We start from the raw sequence: 18,790 nt of genomic DNA on the forward strand, positions 1-18,790 counted from the left end.
TAGTTCTCTTCTTTTTTCCCCAACCAAATAACCATGAGTGACACTAATAGCTGTACTTTAAAAAGAGTTCAGCAGAATAAAACTATCTAAATGTAAAACTTTGATGTTAAACTTTTATCACAAAAGTTAACACCACCTCAGTTGGAAGAGTAATACCTATATCTCGCTTTTTTACTTTTAAAGACGAGACAAAAATAAGATATTCTGTCAGCGAGAACGTACAGAGGTCTATCACCATGCTCGTTGGGAGAGTTTATGTCACAGCCAGCTTCTATGAAGAGCTCAGTGATGTCTACGTTTCCGGAGTAGGCGGCCCAGTGTAACCCAGTATTCTCCTCCTGAAACAAAAAACATGCTTTACAGTACAGAAACAGACATGATCTACATATATGCAATGAATGAATGAATGAATGAATGAATGAACGAATGAATGAACGAATGAACGAACGAAGGAAATGAATGGTTTAAACACCACAGAATGAAAAATACATTGGCTATTGGGTGTCAAACTCAGGGTTCATACACTTAAAGGAAGTCAAAATTCAAGGGTTTTTCAAGCACTTTCCAGGTCAACTTTACCAAAATTCCAGGACCTTACCGAGTTAATGGTGGACAACTTATGACTAAACTTTACCTCCGTTATACATGTACATCCTCAATATCTGATAGGGTTATTTTTGTTTTGTTTTTTAATTTAAATTAAAGGGACATACCCTAGTTTCAGCCCGTGAAAATTAACACTATGTTTAGTTAATCTACAAACTTGTAACACATTTGGATAAAGTTACAATTGAGAGAAACAGGAGTCTGTGACTTTGAAATGGTGAAATATCCTCTAAAAATGGTCTAAAACTCGACTGTTACCTCTCAGACGCACGTGTGTTTTTAAAAATATGAGAAATCCATTTTGTGATATTAAAAACACCAGGATGACAAAAAAAGACTTCAAATGTACGGAAATGGATAGTCTAAACAATAAAAGCTAAGTAAAGTATGATTTCAGTTATTAGAAACGGCTCTAACAGTAAAAACATATACCTTAGTGTTTAAAAACTAGGGTATGTGCTCTGGTGGTGTCTTTAAATTTTAAAAAAACAAACACATTTGGAAATGGATAATCTAAACAATAAAAGCTAAGTAAAGTATGATTTCGGTTAATAGAAACGGCTCTAATAGTAAAAAAAAAAAAGAAAAAAAAGTCTTAGTGTTTAAAAACTAGGGTATGTCCCTTTGTGATTTCCAGAACAAATGTCTTTTAATGATTTTAATAATTTTGAGTTATTGGGTTTTGTGGTTTAGACTTTCGTCAAAAAGCAGAACATAGCCATCCTCCTTCAGGAAGTGTGGGGCAATCCCAAACATACACAAGTAAGCACATTTGCGCTCCCCACAACAAAATTTTGAGGTAATGTCGCTGTCAGGAAACATCATATGAAACAATTCCCCCGTGTCAGTGCAAGAATTGTAGCTGTAGTGAGTGCCCAGTACACCTCGGCTCGCAACGTGTCATTGGTGGTAACCAAGCTTGTGGTTTATGCTTTTGTGCAAGTATTGGCGGTCTGTGCTTTAGAACTTCCTGCAGTCGCATCCATCGAACTTTTGTCTTGTCGCGTGGCCTGTTTCTTTCTGAAGAAATCAGCATTGCTTGTGTTTGTTGTTGTTTCGTTCAAAAACTTCCCAAGGCATTGTTTATGCTTCACTCCTTCGCTGTGACTCATTAGCGCCGACTCCCCCATGTTCGCCACACTGAAATTGCGAGTACAAACGGTGCATCTTGCTCTGTGTTTGTCAGGTCCATGCACCAACCAGTCCTTATAATTCACTGCCTGTATCCACAGGTCGTTAAACACGCAAGTGCCAACCATCTTTGTGGGTTTACAATAGATTCATTAACTTGACACGCTCCCTGAACTTGCTAAATACCCAGCGGCAAAAAGTGACAAACTTTCTTTTCCAATATGGCGACACTGTTGCTTGGATCTCGTGGCTGCATGATTCTCGCATGACGACTAGCATTTGGTTGTGCCGCAGAAATGAAACAAATAATTTAATTACATATTAAATAAAGTAAATAAAGCCTTCGTTTTAGGCGTTTATATTTTATTTGACATCAAATTATCATTTTCAAGGGTTTTCCAGACCGCAAGATGATTTTTAAGGGTATTCAAGCACTGGAATATATTAGTTTATTTTCAAGGGTTTTCCAGGCGCGTACGAACCCTGCAAACTAAGGTAAATTTTTAAATGAATATAAATACCAAAATTCTAAAATTAAATTAAAAGTGTAAAAAGCTGTGTAAAAATTACAAATATCCCAGAGGTAAAATTAAAATTTAGAGAAGTTTGTTTCGTTTAACCTTCTGACTACTGCAGGCGAGATATCTCGCCCGACTTCACGTCAGTCGATATACTGTACACTGTATACAGTGCATTCCCCAATTCATATTTCCCGCCGTTTTGCACACGACACTCACCGGAAACGGAAATATAATTAAAGAAAAAAGATTTTTTTTTAAAATGGTGGCTTTTGTTTTGATTTTTTCAATTGAAAATACCTTGAAATTTTGAGTTCAAAAAGTGGTTTTCGGCAAGTATTTTCGCTTGACAACAATGGCGGCACGCCGCGGTCATTTTCAGGGATCGATAGCGGATTGTGACAGCTAATTTGATAATAAATTTGATCGTTTTACCAACTACAAAAATTACCAAATATTGCAATATGAATCTTAGTTCGGGTTTTAAAAAAAAATTCTGGTCAGAAAACCACTGTTATCGGGAATAATGGACATAAATACTGGACAGCTGGCCACAAATGCCCGTAAGTAAACACAACTTTTTCGATTTTTTGTCTAATTTTAATCACTATTAGCCGATCTAAAATAATAAAAATTATAAAAAAAGACACGAAAATAATACTTACCGATTAATATATGAACTTTATTTCATGTTTTTATAAAACATTTATGTGAATATATGTGAGTAAAAATTATAAACTTGTACCCACTCAACGTGGTTTTTGTTAAAAATTAATCCAGTAGTCTAAAGGTTAACCACATCACTAGAGCACACTGATTTATTAACCATCGGCTACTGGATGTCCTATCTCAGATGAAGTTCAACACAAATTCAAGATGGAATTAAAATGATTCCATCACATTTCTCCTACTAAATACATCTTTCCTCGTTTGCTTAAGATAACTGCACTACATATATGCAGCTAAGGCCCATTTGTTCAAATTAATACACTTTAAAACCAATTTTTATATTTTTAAACAAGAGATTGATGAAAGATGTCGGGAAAATAATCACCTATATCTCGCCTTTTTTCTTTGTAAAGGTGCGACAACAATGAATTAATTTTACTACAAAACTCTTACATTATCTTGAACTTTGGGATCTGCACCTTCATACATCAGGTATCGGACTACATTCAAGAACTGCGATTCAGCCGCCCAGATTATTGGAGTCCAGCCTCCATCATCCTGCAAACAAAATCAGAAACTGTTACAGGCAAGAGCTTAAATTGGGGGAGGGCAAGTAGGGAAGAGTCAGTACTTTCTTTAACTTGTAACAACCAGCCTCGATGGCATAGTGGTTAAGCCATCGGACTACAGGCTGGTAGGTACAGGGTTCGCAGCTCGGTACCGGCTCCAACCCAGAGCGAGTTCTTAAGGGCTCAATGAGTAGGTATAAGACACCCTCTTCTGTCTCACTAACCACTAACCAACTAACAACTAACCTACTGTCCTGGACAGACAGCCCAGATAGCAGAGGTGTGTGCCCAGGACAGCATGCTTGAACCTTAATTGGATATAAGCACGAAAATAATCTGAAATGAAATTAACAATTTGTAACTTTCAATCAACTCATTATGCACAATTCACATATACAAGATATTATTTACAAGAACGAAATGTTTTACAATAAATGGATGATACGCAAAATGAAAAACCTTGCAGTTTTGTATTTATAAGCAATACATTTTCAAGTCTAAAATGCAGAAAAAAAAGCAAATGTGTTAACAGAATGCAGGTGGCAGACCAAAAAAAAAATAACTTATAGACTGCTATGTTACATATAAAACAAGCAAAAATAATAATAATAACCTGTTAGTGAGAATACCATGAAAAAGAATGCATCACCTGAATGTTAGGATCCATCTTTGCAGTCTCAATGAGATACTTGATAATATCTATATTCCCTGACTTCGCGGCATAGTGTAAACAAGACATGCCATCTTCACCCTGCCAATGAACAATCCAATTAACATACATTTACCGACATCACATTTTGTTAAATACGCATTACTGACATCATAAAAAAAATATTAAATGGAAAGATTATTTAATGAAAAGTATATTTTGGCTCTACTTTAATCGCAAGTTCTGGACGTTGTATGGGACCATTCTACGATGTGGTCCACCTCAATGTGACTCACCCAAGTCTGAACATTTTGCAGTCACTGACAAACACTTATTTTACTAAACATTTACAAATATATTTTCCCCAGCTAAAATAAAACAAGTCATAGTCTCCTGTAGTGTTGTGAATCAGTTGGAATTTCATCATCGATATCGGTTATGAACGGTTTGCATTGAACGATCAACTTTTGATTATACAATCAGTTATAATTGAATTCGAACGTAACAAGGATATGAATAATAAGGACCACACACCTATTGTCGTGTTCACCAGGACAGACTATAAAAACTGCTAGATTTACCTTTAATAATATTTATTATCTCTTTTCCTATCTGTACACATGATAACACACACCAACACAAATATGTTTACATCAAGTCCAGCATCGAAATTGGAGGAACAATTACAGTTAATGTTTTCCAACACAATTAATTATGGATTTTTATATTCAATATCACATCGGTAGCGCTAAACTGATAAAAAATGTTTTATAATCAATGATTGTAACATCACTAGCCTCCTGTTATAAAGGTTTTTTATTACATGTGTTAACATAATAATCTCATATCTGTTACAGATAGATAATGAATACGGTTTGGGATAGAGAAGTATGCTTTACCATCTCCTTGACATCAGCCCCTGCTTTCACGAGATACTGGACACACGAGAGGTTGTTTCGTTCTGCCGCATACATCAAAGGAGTTTTTAGCTTCTTGTCTTTCATGTGTGAAGATGCTCCCGCCTGTGGAATAAAATGAAAACTTTTTAAACAAAGCAAAGCTCGAGTTTGTTAAATATATTCAGTATTAATCAGGTCTGTGATATTGTGGTCATCAAACAAGTAACTACCTATATGACAGAATCACATATGACAATAGCATATACAGTGAAACCTGTCTAAACCAGATTACACTGTGGACCTGATTTTTATCCATTTAGACAGGATCTGGTGTTTAGAAGGTCGCATTCTAGAATTAGAAACATTTGGGACCTTGAAACTTAGCCGGTTTTGACAGGATTCCGGTTTGTTCAGTCCATTTAGTCAGGTTTCACTGCACCATATAATTTTCTTTCTAACTTAAAAAGAGTAAAAACAAAATGCTAAGAACATGCATTTCCTCTCATTTCAGAAAAGATGGAAATGTTTTCTTTGTTTCTTTATTGAGAGAAAACCCGCTGTCGCCACTTCATGAGCTACTCTTTTCAATTAGCAGCAAGGGATCTTTTATATCCACTATCCCATAGACAGGATAGTACATACCACAGCCTTTGTTACACCAGTTGTGGAGCACTGGCTGGAACGAGACATAGCCCAATGGGTCCACCGACGGGGGATCAATCCTACACCAACCTCGCATCAAGCTAACGCTTTACCACTGGGCTACGTCCTACCCCTCAAAAGATGGGAAAACTTTAGTGTGTTTCCCCACACATCACCATGAAATAACACATATCACGACACCAGTGCATCATATCCATCAATTCACAAAGTAATGATTTTTTTTTTACTTGGAACCTCAAGGCGAGTTAAAACCCATTACCAAAAGTAAAGAGTGTTCTGTTTAACGACACCACTAGAGCACATTGATATATTAATCATCGGTTATTGGATGTCAAACATTTGGTAATTCTGACTCGTAGTCAGAGGAAACCTGCGACATTTTCTTAATGCAGCAAGGGATCTTTAATATGCACTTTCCCACAGACAGGAAGGCATATACCACGGCCTTTGACCAGTTGTGGAACACTGGTTGGAGTGAGAAAAAATCTAATCAGTTGAATGGATCCACTGAGGTAGTTCGATCCTGCGATGCAAGCACCTCAAGTAAGTGCTCAACCGACTGAGTTAAAACCCACCCCCACCCATTACCACATCCTTCCCCCTGGATCCTTCATACTCACAGGATTTGGTTTGAATATTACAAATTACAATTAAGGGGCTAGCACCCTCCTTTGTGTCAGTGGGCCTTGGTGGCGCCGTGGTAGGCCATCGGTCTACAGGCTGGTAGGTACTGGGTTCGGATCTCAGTTGAGGCATGGGATTTTTAATCCAGATACCGACTCCAAACCCTGAGTGAGTGCTCCGCAAGGCTCAATGGGTAGGTGTAAACCACTTGCACTGACCAGTGATCCATAACTGGTTCAACAAAGGCCATGGTTTGTGCTATCCTGCCTGTGGGAAGCGCAAATAAAAGATCCCTTGCTGCTAATTGGAAAGAGTAGCCCATGTAGTGGCGACAGCGGGTTTCCTCTCAAAATCTGTGTGGTCCTTAACCATATGTCTGACGCCATATAACCGTAAATAAAATGTGTTGAGTGCGTCGTTAAATAAAACATTTCTTTCTTTCTTTGTGTCAGTGGTACCAACCTCTCATCAAGAGTATGTTTTTTGTAAATAATTTCAGTTTCGTTTTGGAAATCACAAAAACAAATACTATTTTTGTGTGCAATTTAGAAAACAATCGGTTCACAAATAAATAACATGTAGTAAATTCCATACTATGAAAAAAACAGTGATCCCATTGGGAAGGTATATATTATTTTCTTCTTTTCTCTTGATTCAGTCTTTTGGTTTATGTCATTTTTTTTTTTTTTTTATATCCAACCCTCCTAGGCCACTTTAGAAACCAATGGTATTAATAAAATATATAGAGAATAACTATTTTATGATGTTGGATATCTGCTCTATCCTGTGATGGTAAGAGTGGAAAATTCCACGAGGCTCTGAACAGGATAAAGTAGATATCTGACGTCATTAACTAGTTATTATCTTTATCCTGCAGACCATATAAATTAAGAGGGTAAAGCTATTATTTCTGTTATTTCAACCACATTGTACAATGACCTAGAGGTCAAATGAGCAATTTTGTTATGTAGCTAAGTGTGTGACATCACAAGTGAATTCCAAAATCATATCCCGATAGTAGCAGAATATGACTTTGCTTTATCCGTCATCATATTCTGTCAATAGAAACAGTGGTTGCAGGATAAAAGGGTTTGTTTATTGTTTAAAGTGGTCTCACCTGAATGAGCACGTGTAGCACGGCTAGATGACAGTTGTAGGCTGCAGCGTGGAGCGGAGTCTCATCATCATACTCCTCATACTTCTGGTTCGGGTCGGCTCCATCCACTGTCAACATCATCAAACTCTTAACACACACATCGGTTAAACATTGTCAACATCATCAAACTCTTAACACACACATCGGTTAAACACTGTCAACATCATCAAACTCTTAACACACACATCAGTTAAACATAGAACATAACTGTCAACATCATCGAACTCTTAACACACACATCAGTTAAACATAGAACATAACTGTCAACATCATCGAACTCTTAACACACACATCAGTTAAACATAGAACATAATTGTCAATATCATCGAACTCTTAACACACACATCAGCTAAACATAGAACATAACTGTCAACATCATCAAACTCTTAACACACACATCAGTTAAACATTGTCAACATCATCAAACTCTTAACACACACATCAGTTAAACATAGAACATAATTTGTCAACATCATCAAACTCTTAACACACACATCAGCTAAACATAGAACATAACTGTCAACATCATCGAACTCTTAACACACACATCAGTTAAAGATAGAACATAACTGTAACTGTCAACATCATCAAACTCTTAACACACACATTAGTTAAACATAGAACATAACTGTAACTGTCAACATCATCAAACTTTTAACACACACATCAGTTAAACATTCTCAGCATCATCAAACTCTTTAACACATACATCAGTTAAACATTGTCAACATCATCAAACTCTTAACACATACATCAGTTAAACATAGAACATAACTAGCTGTCACCATCATCAAACTCTTAACACACATCAGTTAAACAGAACATAACTAGCTGTCACCATCATCAAACTCTTAACACACATCAGTTAAACATAGAACATAACTAGCTGTCACCATCAAACTCTTAACACATAAATCAGTTAAACATAGAACATAACTGTAACTGTCAACATCATCAAACTCTTTAACACATATATCAGTTAAACATAGAAAATAACTAACTGTCAACATAATCAAACTCTTAACACACACACATCAGTTAAACATAGAACTGTAACCGTCAACATCATCAAACTCTTTAACACAAATTTCTTTTAAACACAGAACTTAACTAGGTAAGCATGCATAACCGAATTGCATTTCTTTTTCTTTTTTTCAAACGAAAATATTGTACAAAGAGCTGCAAATGGTAGGCTGTTTTTGAAGTTTTTCATCTGATACTACAAAGATAATTTTACAGGAAAATGGGGACACTAAAGGGCATCTGACAAATGTCAGGAATCAATTAACAGGCAAGAACTTTAAAACCTCTACATCGACACTAACCAAGCTCCTGTCATGGACAGAACTTTGCCCACGACAGGCATGCTTGAACAGTTCTCTGTTGGAAATATGCCAAAAATTACCCACACCCACACAATGAAAGTAAAAAAAAAAAACCCATCAAAAACTTACTTAACATGTAGACAACCTTTTCCAAATCACCTTCAATTGAGGGCTGGTATAACGACTTCGGTAGATTTCGATACTTTTTGGGCCTAGAATAAAATAAAGAGGAAAAATGTATCAACTTTTAATATAATCTGGATAACAACCACACTCTGCATGCTTCCTTTCTTTTTTACTTGCTTTTTAACAAAATCAATGTCTTTGTAAAAAGCTTATTATCACAGAACAGGAAAAAGCAAACATTTTCAAACCTTTCTTGATCCAGATGAGTGATAATCTTTTCGAGTGCAAGTCGATCTGGACCAAGTGGAATATTCGCTGAAGAAATTGTTTTTGAAGACGGCAGCATATGGCTCACTAAAGACGTGTTGACAGAACTGTCCGATTCCTTAGCCCTCAATGAAGGATACTGCACTGTCATCTTTGCCCTATTTCTAAAAATAAAACAAAAAATCACAATGCATACTGGGAGTGACAATATTTGTTAGTTTATAGACAGGAAGCTGTGATATAAGGAAATGGTTTATTTTACGACACTCGACACATTTTATTTACGGTTATATGGCGTCAGACATATGGTTAAGGACGACATAGATACTGAGAGGAAACCCGCTGTCGCCACTTCATGGGCTACTCTTTTCGATTAGCAGCAGGGCATCTTTTATATGCACCATCCCACAGACAGGGTAGCACATACCATGGCCTTTGATATACCAGTCGTGGTGCACTGGCTGGAATGAGAAATAGCCCAATGGGCCCACCGACGGGAATCGATCCCAGACCGACCGTACATTAAGTGAGCGCTGTACCACTGAGATACGTCCTGCCTTAGACCATTGAATGATGCAAAACACAACTGTTAAATTAACTTCCACTTCAATTACAACAGACATACCCAGTCTATTAAGAATACATATTGGGGATTTTTAGTACAGAAATTGGGAATTTTCAACGACACTTTCTTTTTGGAAGGGGCATATCGTCGGACCCACAGAATGCCTGGATAAATCCCAGCTCTCCATTCCACACTCTCCTGGAAACTTTTAGCAGTGTGACAAATTGAAATCCTTGCAATGAGTTTTTAATACATTTTATTTGAAACTTAAAAAGACTGCTCACCTAAAACAAGTTTGTTTTGTTTGCCAACACCACTAGAGCACATTGATTTATTCATCATGGGCTATTGGATGTTAAACGTTTGGTAATTTTAACATATATAGTCTAAGAGATGAAGCCTGCTACATTTTTTCATTAGCCGCAAGCAATCTTTTATATGCACCATCCCACAGGATAGACATATACCACGGCCTTTGATATACCAGTCGTTGTGCACTGGCTGGAACATGAAATAGCCCAATGGGCCCACTGACTTGTAATGATAAAATACTGAAAGACTTGGTCAGTCATAAAAAAAACTTTTTGTCATATTGAAGTTTTTGAAGTAATTATCTTGTTGCATAAAATGTATTCTGAGCTACTACATTATGTCATACCCTAGGATGTTCAGAAACACAATAGGATTTGCCAAACTACACAATTTCATCAAAACATACAAAAGCCAGAAATATTTTTCAGTCTAAACACAGAATGTCTGAGGCTTTAAGATAAAAAACCAAAATGCTGAAAGTCAATGCGAACTTACGCTGCCTGTTGCTGTTTCCTCAGAATGTACTCAGTGCCTTTCTGGATGTTCTCGGCCATGGTCATGGTCTGTAGCTCACACGTGGAAATGTTCACCTCGTACTGCGATGATTCCTCCCCACAGTGAGGGCAGAACAGTTTGCTGTCTTTGAACACCTGACACTGCTGGTGGAAGCTGTGGGTGAACTGAGCGCTGTCTTTCCGACACTGGTAAAACTTGCCCTAAAGATAAAAGTTATATATGTCACAGATATTGTAAGGCAAGTGATTCAGGGATCCCAAACACTGTCATTGTCATTGATCTGGGGATAATAATAATAAAACAAATTATAATAATTGTTTTATAAATGCTTATATGTCAATGCGACCTTTGTGAAACTGGTACAATATTAAAGGTGTCTAAAGTCAGTTTCTGTAATTATTACAACCTGTGCATCACAAATGGTCAAAGGCCGTGGTATGTGCTTTCCTGTCTGTGGGAAAGTGCATATAAAAGATCCCATGTTGCATTAGGAAATATTTAGCAGGTTTCCTCTGCTGACTACATTTCAGAATGACCAAATGTTTGACATCCAATAGCCGTGGTGAATTAATTAATCAATGTGGTCTAATAATGGTGTAAAACAAAAACTTTATTACATTATGGTTGTCAAGTTCATATTTTCCCCAAGCAACATCATTCTCATACAATGGGAGCCAAACTATCATCCTCAAATACCATTATTATATACCTTTCTGAAAAATCATTATGCATAATATACTTCTTAATGCCTCACATGTGTGTGATTACATTAATTTTTTTTATATATATTCAATTCTAACCTGTTCAATCAATTCTAACCTATTCAATATGTGGGTTTCAATAATTATGGGAAGCAGGGGCAGGGGTCGAATTTTATGCTATTCCGCAAATAGTAAATTTCGAAATGGAATAGTAAAACAATTCTTCCAATATTCAAAGCACGGAATACCGAAAATCGCCTGCGACTATTCCGCTTACGCTTTTTCTTCAGCTACATTTTTCTGCAGAACAAATCCTCATGCTACTAAGACCTTTCTCATGCACTTACCGGTACACAATAAACGTCTTTTTTATTGAGACTAATGTTTAGAGTGAGTTCGTTTGTAATTCCAGCTAGTATGCAGTAATGCATAGACTGGTATATAAACAACTGTGCATTACGCAGTGTTGTACAGGGCGACGTAGCACAGTCAGGAAAACTAGTGGTACATTAATAATTGAAGGGATAGTACATTATTAGATAGAATAGTGTTTTTTGAAATTCACTATTCCTTTGGGATAGTGGTAAAAATTTGAAATTTCAACCCCTGAGGGGATGGTGGATAACCCTCATCCATCATTACATGTTACTACTGTGGGTCAGGAGCTGGATAAAAATTACTGCAGTCGATAAAACTCTTCAAAGACAGCAAAATGAATAATCTGGTGTATATTATCTACCAGTATTTAACATTTGAAATATGTCTACATGCAAGAAAATATTTTGTAAATTGCTGTCGGTCGGGCATTTCACCTATGGCAATTCAAAAAAAATAATGCTCTGGGTGACACATTCATAAGTTGAAGACCAGCAGCAATATAGTAATTAATTCATAAACAATTCACAAAGCATAAGTAAAAAGTAAAAATTCATTACTGTTAACGTACCCGAACACAGAAGTGTCCACAGCCTGGACAACATTGATGAAGTTTGAGTCTTTTCCGGTGGTTCTCACAGATTGCCATGAACGGAATCTTCACAGCGGGTCTGACTAGCTGACTATTGGATACCTTATTGCAACAACCCAGAATCTGAAACAAACAAGTTTTATTACATACCCATTTAATCTTACTTTATAGTTATAACAATAATTCTGACCGTGCAATAAACAAATATTTTACTGAACATGTGTGATACAAAATCTTGCAAGTGTTGCAATGTTCATCTGAATGACATCATGTCTCTATAGTCTGGGTCCCACAGAAAAAAAACTGCATATTTTGAAGATTTTATGAAACTTTCAGGGATTGAAGGTAACATATGTGGCTTCAATCTCAGAAGGGGTGCCCACTCATCTGGGCACTATTTTCAAGATGGCCACCATTTTAAAAAATGGCCATGTTTTTCGAGGTGCTAACACTAAAAATGATAGAAATAACCGATTTTAATGATCTTAGTGTCGATTCATATGTTTTTGACAACTTTAAAACTGAATATTGAGTTTGTAATTTCGAAAATCCAACATGGCGACCCGTAGCGGCCATTTTCCAAGATGGCCAAAAAAAATAATGAATTTTTTTTAATAATTAACTGATTTTCACAATCTTGGTGTCGATTTATATGTTTTTGACCATAGTAAGACAGATTATGAGGTTTAAAATTAGGAAAATCGAATATTGTGATCAGTAACGGCCACTTTCCAAGGTGGCCACTTTGTTCCATGAAAGTGAAATTGGGCTTAGTTGTCGGAGGTAATCTCTGGTGTCAACTTACATATTTACTCCGAACATTCACCTTGGCAGTGGCAAAGAAGAGTGCATTTGAGTTGACCTTTTCTGCAGGAGCAAGCCCTCGAACATCCCTTCATGCATCTGCACTTGACTAACTCTTGACAAGATTTGCATAGTTCATCTAAAGTGGACCACTTAGGCTCCCAGTGACTATCAGTTTTCTGCCATCCCCATTCCTTCGGACATGGGTATGTTGGTTCAGCTTCGCGCGACTGCCCCCAAACATGGCCACTTGAAACGCTGCACGTAGGGTATGCTGTCGTAATGCTTCCTTCGTTGGAGTCAAACTTTCGAGTTGTTTGTTCCCAATGGTGAACTGTTCTTTTCGGAGCATGTTTGTTTGTTCAGTGCTAGATGAGTACATCAAGCATGTGAAGCGCTCTAAGTTCCTAAATACATCATCAGATAATGAACGTAACACAGTAGATATACTGGTGAATGCCGACATAACTGCTAGGAAAGCCTTCCACATTTGCCAGGCTGTTTTCTTCCCTGCCAAAAAAGGCAAACACAGTGTCACACCCACTATACGCGTGGAAGCCAGGAAGAGCTAGCACATTTCGGTACCATTTTCACCAGCAATTCTATGTACAGGAATATTTCTATAGTTCTTGCCTGTTCCGAATAACAACCACAGTTCTCGTAATCCTATAGCATATAACTTGTTGAAGCTAGCTAAAGCAAGCACTAAAACATCTGTATCTACTGTCCGAATGCCTATCTTGGTTATTCCATTTGTTACCATATCTGTTAGATGTAGGAATATCATGGTATCCGCCTCTTCATGCTTTACGGTGGGTGGAAGGGTTGATGCAGATGCTGACTGGTGTACACTGTTGTGGACATTGGATACAACTGCCATCGTACTACCCATCCTTTCAACGGTCACGGATGCAAGTAAGTCAAATAACTGTTGTTTGTTGTCTGAATTTCTGATGAAATCCTTCCAACTTCTGGGCAGTGCACCTGATAACCGGACAACCATCTTCACCCCTGAACCCCGTTTCTGTCGCGTATGCTCTTTCAAGCTATCTTTTACGTATGTATCCCAAACATCAAGACGCGTAGCATTAACTGTTGTGACTTGTTTGGTGAGATGAGCAGCAAACATGTTCGAATAGTACTGGTCAAATGTTTTTAGTTCTTTTCCGGGTTGCAAGATATTAACGAGTGCAGCTCCGTCAATGATCAAACCATCACATGTGACACGGTTGCTTGCTGTGTTGTCAGCATTGTCTGGCACAGTTTCTAACAGTCCAAGAAGGTCAGCTTTCTGCCCGAGATAGAGATCACCATCTGCAGACAAGGCATTAGGAAATGGTTGATTTTCATACTGAAAGAATGTATCTAGATCTAGCTGACAGTTCTGGCTGACAATGAACAATCTGGAGAACAAATTTAAGGATACGGACATGTCCATCGGCCTTTGTGCGACGCTTCTTCTTACTCGCAAATAGTGGTAGGTTTGTCCGAGTAATGATTGCATCCAGTGGCTCTGATCTCCGAACAAATCTTTCTTCTCGAAACTTGTTGTAACATTCCAGTCCAGTTGATTCTGCTCCATTCATCTTTTCCACGATGTCAGCTTTAACGACGACCTTTGAGTCTAAGTCGAATAGCTCTGAACTGTCATCACTGAATGGGTTACCAAACTCGTTGAATGAATCCCACACAGATTGAACTTTCTTAAAGAACTTCGTTTGAAAGGATCGATACTGCTCATGGTGTTTCGGATTTACAGGAGCAGAGTTCTTGTTGAGATCAACCTCGAATTCGTTGATAAGTTCACTCAGTAATGGACAAACTATATTCCATTTACTTCAGTAAATCCGATAGCACCTCCATCACCTTTGACAACAGCGTTGTTTTTCTCATGGGCTTGACCAATTCCAATCGCCGAAAATGGCCTATGAGTTTTACAGATAGCAAAGTCTCTGGTGAGAAATCTTCGGTAGATGGCAGGTGCAGTAGTTTCAAGTTCGACAAGGTCTTTCACATGTACCGAAAGCCAACGCGAGTAGTTTGGGTGGTCCATTACGAAAAACCATGGTAGCAACTTCTTTAGTGAAGTGAGGTACAAACCAAAGTTGCGTTGACCAATCGAGCGGACAAATGTGAAGAGAAGCTTCAAGAGCTGAAGTGATATGAGCCAATACTTGAACAGTGGATGCTGTTTAGCTTCTTCCAAACACCAATCTTCAAATGCAACTTGCTCGCCGTTTTCTTCGAACGCTTCTTCCAGCAGGATACCAAGTGAGGCCGCTGTTACTTGAAGCAGATGAGCAGTTTTCTTGATGTGGGAAACTTTGATGCAGGCATCAACTTTGCTTTCTGTATAAATACCAGTTTGTACCAACACACCTTTCCATCCACTGTGTTCAAGCCATCGACCAATGACTTGCCTGTTCAATATGTAACGAACCAAATACAAAGACGAATTGTGTTTCACCATATTTCTCAGGCCAAGCCCACTGTATTAGTTTTGCCTTTGCAAAGAGCGGTTGGTCCATTGCGATCACAGGTACCTGGGAACCATTGACATTACTAACTGCACGCTTGATCATATCCATACCGTGAACGATCATCGAAATAGAAGACGAGCCTTTCTGAAACAGTAGCATAAGGCAGGATATGGCCTTCATCAAGAGTGGCGTCTCTGACTTTGTTGCATGGTACAATGCCCACGTTACATCGAGACTGGGCGAGGCATCATCATCATCACTTGACAGTTTGCAGGTGCTGTTAATATGTTTCAGCCAATTAATCTCCTTCATCATTTCATCAGCCATTGTGTCGTCATCTGGTACCATTTGCTTTTGAAACATCTTCTGTAGTGGCTGGTATGTTAGCACTGGTAGCTGGAAGATAAGCTGGTCGGACAACAGTGAATGAATCTGGAAGTTCTGGAACTTTACATGATTTATTCCGAAATAGTTCAGAATCAGTTCTCAAAGTACAACTAACACCAGGTATCTCATTAGTTGCCGTCTGAAACAGTGAAATGCTTGTACCATGGAAGGATCCTTCCGATGTATTACTGCTTGGATTATGATCGACATTGTCATAGGCAGCTAAGAAAGTGGCCGTTACTGATCACAATATTCGATTTTCCAAATTTTAAACCTCATAGTCTGTCTTACTATGGTCAAAAACATATAAATCGACACCAAGATTGTGAAAATTGGTTAATTATTAAAATAAATTTAAATAATGGCGGCAATCTTGAAAAATGGCCGCTATAGGTCGCCATGTTGGATTTTCGAAATTATAAACCCAATATTCAGTTTTAGAGTTGTCAAAAATGTATGAATCGACACTAAGATCATTAAAATCGGTTATTTCTATCATTTTTAGTGTTCGCACCTTTGAAAAATGGCGGCCATCTTGAAAAATGGCTGCCATCTTGAAAATAGTGCCCGGATGAGTGGGCACCCCTTCTGACATTGAAGCCATATATGTTACCTTCAATCCCTGAAAGTTTCATAAAATCTTCATAATATGCAGTTTTCTTATGAAAATTGGTATCTGGGAGCCGGACTACTAGCCAGGAATGATATCATGCTCCTAGCCAGGACGCTCAACGTTCCGTCAATGCCATAAAATTCAACCAACTTTCCAGACGAAATAAGTAGTTTGTTAAGGCAAAAAAAAAAAAATCGTTTGTTTCCGGTCACCCGACCGACCCTAAATTTTGCCACCGACCCTGAACTTTTGTTTTTTTCTGCTGGGGTTGGGTGGGGTGGGGGGAAGCGCACATAGAAGTTGTGGTCACGGATCGACAAAGCAGACGACAGAAGTACTCAAGTAGGATAACTCTTACACGTCAGTGTGTGTTAAATGGAGGTTGAGGGGTGTGTGTGCGTGGGCGGCAGCAGCGATGGTTTTTATACACCCCCACCCCACTTTTTGGCACCTTCTTACGCCGTGCCCTGGACCCAATCACTAGTGTTGTTAGAAACTGGACCCAGACTGAACATGCCTGGACGTTGAATGAATATGAGCATAACTAATTTGGTTGAAATTGGAATCATTAACCAGAGTTCTACGTTACGACCAAAATGGTCGCCAATGCGACCAAAATGTTGGCGTGGCGACTGACTGAATTTATTATCGTCGCCATCTGGCGACTGACTCCAACAACGTCTAAGTATTAAATTATTTGCCTTGTGCGTTCAGAGTCCTAGCAGCAAAAACAAATGTGAATTCCGTATTAATTGTCGGTACAATTCGGAACTCATTGTTGATTTTAGTAATTTGGCGAAAACAATCCAGATACTTACAACACATTCATAAATGATACAAAATGAGTAGTGTCGCACTGTGGCGAATAACATTTTAAGCTTGGCTAGTAAATTTTGTTTGTCCACTAGCCAAAGAAGAGTAAGTTATAAAACCGAGTGTAGAACACTGTTAATAACACGTGCTCTTATTAGGTACCACGGTAATTGGCGACACACGAGATCGCATGACACTACGGTAACGTATGTGGCGATTAAATGGCTTTTAATAGAAACTGCTAAATACTGTAGGCCTATAGAGGAAAATATATCGTATTATCGTAACTCCAGTCATCTCATACATTGTAGGTTTATTTTCCAAAAACAACAACGTGCGATCTCAACAAAACAATCAAGGATTTCTCAATACCACATGCACAAACTACAAGTCATCGCGTTTTTTTCCACATGCAAAGGTGAAGGTCATTTGAAGATGTGGTACAATTTTCGTTGTTGGCTACTGCTTAGGCCTAGTACCCAGAATTTGTTAATATACACGGGTGTAGCCTGTAGGAAAATACCAAAACGTGGGGTGGGTGGGTACACACACGTTTAAATTAATATATAAACCATCGATGCTGCTACAAAGTACCCCCTTCCCCGCTTCCTACGCCAGTGATGTAGATAGGCCTATCAACTGCTGAGCATGGGTAATAATTAAATAAACGGAATATTCAAGAATAACCACAAACATTAAACAGTTCACATTTATTTCAGTGTTTCAGTTAATTGGGAATAAATTAATTTGGGTGATTTTAGCATGGGTCCGTTCAATAGGCTAATAAACATTAAAACTATAAGTCCGTCCCACAGGGAACGCCTTAGCCCGAGTACTCTGACTGTAAGAGAGCTAGACGGACATTTGAACATAAACACGCTCTCATTATTTATGTCCAAATGTCCGTCTAGCTCTCTTACAGTCAGAGTACTCGAGCTAGGAACGTCTTTTTTATTACTATGAAATTTACTACACGTTATTAATTTCTAAGCCGATTGATTTGTAAATTGCACACAAAATTAGTATTGTTTTGTTATTTCCAATACAAGTTGGACAAATCTGTGAAGTTTTTGTGCAGTCATCTACTGACTGGATAAATCTGTGAACTTTTTGTGCAAACATCTATTGACCAACTTGGACAAATTTGTGCAGTCATCCTCTGACAAAGCTGTGAAGTTTCTGTGCAGTCATCTACTGACTTTTAATGGTGAAAGGAATAGTTTGAACTTTTTTTGTTTTCCTGTCTTTTGAAAATGGCATGTGAAACTTAAAACTGACATTGACAGTGAAATTGATTTTATTTCTCTCTGGCTGCAAAGAGTAAACTAAGATTTTTCAGACAGCTTGCCTTCATGTCTTTCGTCTTGAGACTGAGTTTTTCTCTGGCAAACACATTTAAGGTAGGGTAATCTTTGAACTACAAAAAAAAA

The 18,790-nt window shown here is 38.0% G+C and overlaps 1 protein-coding gene across 1 annotated transcript in view; it reads right to left on the minus strand.

Moving 5' to 3' along the window:
* The window catches only part of LOC121384491 (histone-lysine N-methyltransferase EHMT2-like), a 96,487-nt gene that overhangs the window by 42,971 nt on the left and 34,726 nt on the right, over positions 1–18,790 (minus strand). Inside the window, exons 9-17 of the mRNA XM_041514899.1 lie at positions 12,243–12,386; positions 10,575–10,795; positions 9,184–9,366; positions 8,939–9,021; positions 7,446–7,552; positions 5,042–5,164; positions 4,143–4,244; positions 3,378–3,482; positions 223–338 (exon numbers count right to left, since the gene is read on the minus strand). Of these exons, the coding sequence (XP_041370833.1) occupies positions 223–338; positions 3,378–3,482; positions 4,143–4,244; positions 5,042–5,164; positions 7,446–7,552; positions 8,939–9,021; positions 9,184–9,366; positions 10,575–10,795; positions 12,243–12,386 (1,184 nt within the window). The remainder of the gene's footprint in view (positions 1–222; positions 339–3,377; positions 3,483–4,142; positions 4,245–5,041; positions 5,165–7,445; positions 7,553–8,938; positions 9,022–9,183; positions 9,367–10,574; positions 10,796–12,242; positions 12,387–18,790) is intronic.

This window comes from Gigantopelta aegis, chromosome 10 (genome assembly GCF_016097555.1).
Source record: "Gigantopelta aegis isolate Gae_Host chromosome 10, Gae_host_genome, whole genome shotgun sequence".
Lineage (NCBI taxonomy): Eukaryota > Metazoa > Mollusca > Gastropoda > Neomphalida > Peltospiridae > Gigantopelta > Gigantopelta aegis.